At 45.7% G+C, this 5655-nt stretch overlaps 1 protein-coding gene across 1 annotated transcript; it reads left to right on the forward strand.

Moving 5' to 3' along the window:
- The first annotated feature begins 2523 nt into the window (after nucleotides 1–2523).
- On the forward strand, nucleotides 2524–5454 carry LOC108294048 (eukaryotic translation initiation factor 3 subunit C-like). The gene is given in 2 exon segments (XM_017515783.2): nucleotides 2524–5143; nucleotides 5145–5454. Coding segments are annotated over 2 exon segments (2736 nt in total). The 5' UTR covers nucleotides 2524–2630; the 3' UTR covers nucleotides 5368–5454.
- The last annotated feature ends 201 nt before the right edge of the window (nucleotides 5455–5655 follow it).

The raw sequence follows: 5655 nt of genomic DNA on the forward strand, positions 1-5655 counted from the left end.
AAAAAAAAAAAAAAAAAACACCAAGGTGGAAGCATCGCATTACTTGACTTCAAACTATACTCTAAGATACAAGGTTGCAGTAATCAAAACAGCATGTTACTAGTATCAAAACAGAGATATAGATCAATGGAACAGAACAGAAGCCTAAGAAGTAATGCCATACATCTACAACCATCTGATCTTTGACAAACCTGACAAAAACAAGCAATGAAGAAAGAATTCTCTATTTAATAAATGGTGTTGAGAAAACTGGCTAGCCATATGCAGAAAGCTGCAACTGGAACCCTTCCTTACACTTTATACAAAAATTAACTCCAGATGGCTTAAACATTTAAACATAATATCTAACACCATAAAAACCCTGGAAGAAAACCTAGGCAGTACTATTCAGGACGTAGGCATTAACAAGGACTTCATGACTAAAACACCAAAAGCAATGGCAACAAAAGCCAAAATTGCCAAATGGGATCTAATTAAACTAAAGAGCTTCTGCACATCAAAAGAAACTATCATTAGAGTGAACCGGCAACCAATAGAATGGGAAAACATTTTTGCAATGTACCCATCTGACAAAGGGCTAATATCCAAAAACTACAAAGCACTTAAACAAATTTACAGGAAAAAATAAACAATCCCATCAAAAAGTGGGCAAAGGATATGAACAGACCCTTCTCAAAAGGAGACATTTATGCAGTCAACAAACAGATGGAGAAAAGCTCATCATCACTGATTATTAGAAAAATGTAAATCAAAACCACAATGAGATACCATCTCACACCAGTCAGAATGGCAATCATTAAAAACCCAGGAGACAACAGATGCTGGAGAGGATGCGGAGATATAGGAATGCTTTTTCACTGTTGGTGGGAGTGTAAATGAGTTCAACCATTGTGGAAGACAGTGTAGCTATTCCTCAAGGATCTAGAATTAGAAACACCATTTGACCCATAAATCCCATCACTGAGTACACACCCAAAGGGTTATAAATCAACATCACTGCGAGGAGAACATCACACACCAGGGCATGTCAGGGGGTTGGAGGCCAGAGGAGGGATAGCAGAGGGTGGGGAGACAGGGGAGTGATAGCATTAGGAGAAATATCTAATGTAGACAAATGGGGTGATGGATGCACCAAAGCACCATGACACGTGTATACCTCTGTAACAAACCTGCATGTTCTGCACATGTACCCCAGAACTTAAAGTATAACAAAAAAATGAATTTTTAACCTCATGTTTGGTTGAAATGTATTTTTTCTTAGTCTTTCCTTTCTTCTCTGAAGAAATAAAACAATCTCTGATACTTCTACTTGACATTAACTGAGCTTCAAAAAAGAACAGAAACCTTAGTGAGACATCAGGTGAGTGTTTTCTAATCTCAGTTGCTATATCTTATGGGGCTTTTGTAGTGACAGAGACAAATATAACCATAAAACAGGTAGTTTTGAGTTATGGAGGAAGGGATCTCAGTTTCTAAACATAGGATGCACGACCTTCGATTATCTATATTCCTCTAATACCCAGGCCAGTACAAATATTTGTGACATTCAGTAATTTGTCTCTTCTCCTGTTTTTAACACTTGCCTTAAGTAAACTAGTAAAACAGAATTCAATTAGTCCTTTCCCCTGAAAATCCAATGGTCTTATATCTTGGAAGAAGACTGAAGAGACATGGACCAAGGGAAGTTTATGATGAAGACATGACTCCAGTTCTAGATAGCTCCAAGGGTAATTTCAGATTCAGTGGATCGCTAAACCATAATCTACTTAGTATGATGCCTGTGTCTTTGAGCTGTAAAGTCAGTTGGAGGCATTCTCATATATTACTTAACTTTTTGCCAAGCCATTTATTCCTTTTTGGTAAGAGATTGGCATAGGTTATATGAAGTTCAAGATTGTGCTTTGAAATCCATTTACATTTCTGATTAAGTCAGTGGACCATTCCTTGAACTTTGTGTATAATATTCATTTTATGTACTTTCCATACTGTTACTGCTATTTTCTTCCTTTTGTGTTTCCATGGGCTGGTTGAAGAAATCTGGAAGAATGTTCTTCTCTAGTCTGGCACCACAATAATCCAGAAGTTCACCATCGCCCTCCCACATGCCTTTTTAAGTGCACACACACTCACATAAACACAGATTTTTATCTGTTTAAAACTTTATCGTGATTTTTGCCAAAAATCAAAAAAACTTTATGAACACAAAAACAAAGAACTCTGAAGATCATTAGAATAATTATTTGAGTCATTGTGAACATCACCACTTACTAGCAGAGGTGAAAAAGTTTGATGTTGCCTAGCATTTATTAATATCCCCTCCATGCCCCAAGAAGCAAACTTATCCCTTCTGTTTGTATTCCTGCTCCATGTCAACATTTTAGTCACGCTGTTACCTGTGTGTATGGGCTGTGACCATCCAACACCATTCTTGTATAAGAATGTTCCTGTTATTGTTTTATGGCCATAGTTGGGTGGCAATTCCCAAAGGGGACCACTGGTCTATGAAAATGACATACAGAAGTGACGCAAGGCCCGCCTTCGCTTTCGGCGTTTCCGCTGTCCCGGCTCAGCGGTGTGACTAGAGACCTCAGGTCTGGCAGCGCCGGCCGTAGCACCTCCGCCCCGTCGCCATGTCGCGGTTTTTCACCACTGGTTCGGACAGCGAGTCCGAGTCGTCCCTGTCCAGGGAGGAACTCGTCACCAAACCTGTCGGAGGCAACTACAGCAAACAGCCATTGTTGCTGAGCGAGGATGAAGAAGATACCAAGAGAGTTGTCCGAAGTGCCAAGGACAAGAGGTTTGAGGAGCTGACCAACCTTATCCGGACCATTCGTAATGCCACGAAGATTCGTGATGTCACCAAGTGCCTGGAAGAGTTTGAGCTCTTGGGAAAAGCATATGGGAAGGCCAAGAGCATTGTGGACAAAGAAGGTGTCCCCCGGTTCTATATCCGCATCTTGGCTGACCTAGAGGACCATCTTAATGAGCTTTGGGAAGATAAGGAAGGGAAGAAGATGAACAAGAACGATGCCAAGGCTTTGAGCACCTTGCGCCAGAAGATCCGAAAATACAACAGTGATTTTGAGTCCCATATCACAAGTGACAAGCAGAACCCTGAGCAGTCTGCAGATGAAGATGCTGAGAAGAATGAGGAGGATTCAGAAGGCTCTTCAGATGAGGATGAGGATGAGGACGGAGTCAGTGCTGCAACTTTCTTGAAGAAGAAATCAGATGCTCCTTCTGGGGAGAGTCACAAGTTCCTCAAAAAGATGGATGATGAAGATGAGGACTCAGAAGATTCTGAAGATGATGAAGACTGGGACACAGGTTCCACATCTTCTGATTCTGACTCAGAGGAGGAAGAAGGGAAACAAACTGCACTGGCCTCAAGATTTCTTAAAAAGGCTCCCACCACAGATAAGGACAAGAAGGCAGCCGAGCAGAAACGGGAGGATAAAGCTAAGAAGAAGCATGACAGGAAATCCAAGCGCCTGGACGAGGAGGAGCAGGAAAATGAAGGCGGGGAGTGGGAAAGGGTCCAGGGTGGAATGCCCCTGGTTAAGGAGAAGCAAAAAATGTTTGCCAAGGGAACGGAGATCACCCATGCTGTCGTTATCAAGAAACTGAATGAGATCCTACAGGCACAAGGCAAGAAGGGAACTGATCGTGCTGCCCAGATTCAGCTGCTACAACTGCTGGTTCAGATTGCGGCAGAAAACAACCTGGGAGAGGGCGTCATTATCAAGATAAAGTTCAATATCATCGCCTCTCTCTATGACTACAACCCCAACCTGGCAACCTACATGAAGCCAGAGATGTGGGGGAAGTGTCTGGACTGCATCAATGAGCTGATGGACATCCTGTTTGCAAATCCCAACATTTTTGTTGGAGAGAATATTCTGGAAGAGAGTGAGAACCTGCACAACGCTGACCAGCCACTGCGTGTCCGTGGCTGCATCCTAACTCTAGTGGAACGAAAGGATGAAGAATTCACCAAAATAATGCAAAATACTGATCCTCACTCCCAAGAGTACGTGGAGCACTTGAAGGACGAGGCCCAGGTGTGCGCCATCATCGAGCGCGTGCAGTGCTACCTGGAGGAGAAGGGCACCACGGAGGAGGTCTGCCGCATCTACCTGCTGCGAATCCTGCACACCTACTACAAGTTCGATTACAAGGCCCATCAGCGGCAGCTGACCCCGCCTGAGGGCTCCTCAAAGTCTGAGCAAGACCAGGCAGAAAATGAGGGTGAGGACTCAGCCGTGTTGATGGAGAGACTGTGCAAGTACATCTATGCCAAGGACCGCACAGACCGGATCCGCACGTGTGCCATCCTCTGCCACATCTACCACCATGCTCTGCACTCCCGCTGGTACCAGCCCCGTGACCTCATGCTCATGAGCCACCTGCAGGATAACATTCAGCATGCGGACCTGCCAGTGCAGATCCTTTACAACCGCATGATGGTGCAGTTAGGCATCTGCGCTTTCCGCCAAGGCCTGACCAAGGACGCGCACAACGCCCTGCTGGATATCCAGTCCAGTGGCCGGGCCAAGGAGCTTCTGGGCCAGGGCCTGCTGCTGCGCAGCCTGCAGGAGCGCAACCAAGAGCAGGAGAAGGTGGAGCGGTGCCGGCAGGTCCCCTTCCACCTGCACATCAACCTGGAGCTGCTGGAGTGTGTCTATCTGGTGTCTGCCATGCTCCTGGAGATCCCCTACATGGCCGCCCACGAGAGCGATGCCCGCCGACGCATGATCAGCAAGCAGTTCCACCACCAGCTGCGCGTGGGCGAGCGGCAGCCCCTGCTGGGTCCCCCTGAGTCCATGAGGGAACATGTGGTTGCTGCCTCTAAGGCCATGAAGATGGGTAACTGGAAGACCTGCCACAGTTTCATCATCAATGAGGAGATGAATGAGAAAGTGTGGGACCTTTTCCCCGAGACTGACAAAGTCCGCACCATGCTGGTTAGGAATATCCAGGAAGAGTCACTGAGCACCTACCTCTTCACCTACAGCAGTGTCTATGACTCCATCAGCATGGAGATGCTGTCAGACATGTTTGAGCTGGATCTGCCCACTGTGCACTCCATCATCAGCAAGATGATCATTAATGAGGAGCTAATGGCCTCCCTGGACCAGCCGACGCACAGTGGTGATGCACCGCACCGAGCCCACCGCCCAGCAGAACCTGGCTCTGCAGCTGGCTGAGAAGCTGGGCAGCCTGGTGGAGAACAATGAGCGGGTGTTTGACCACAAGCAGGGCACCTATGGTGGCTACTTCCAAGACCAGAAAGACGGCTACCGCAAAAACGAGGGCTACATGCGCCGCGGTGGCTACCGCCAGCAGCAGTCTCAGACGGCCTACTGAGCTCTCCACTGTCTCCGCTCCTAGACCATCCAACCTTGAAGTCCTAAACCACACCCCAGTTATTAAAGGTCTATTTAAAGTTAAAAATAAATAAATAAAATGACATACATATAAAATGTCCAAGGTCAAATAAATATGTAGTCTTCTGCATGCTACTTCTCTTAGAAAGTTGCATTGTGCATTAGCATATAAAAGGATCCCGTAAGTCCTGTTGTAACATGTCTCACGTATGATACATACATACTCTTCCAAATTTCATTCTAAAACTTTAGAAACTGCTATGACAGC

Source organism: Cebus imitator, unplaced genomic scaffold, assembly GCF_001604975.1.
Source record: "Cebus imitator isolate Cc_AM_T3 unplaced genomic scaffold, Cebus_imitator-1.0 Scaffold559, whole genome shotgun sequence".
In the NCBI taxonomy this organism is placed as follows: Eukaryota; Metazoa; Chordata; class Mammalia; order Primates; family Cebidae; genus Cebus; species Cebus imitator.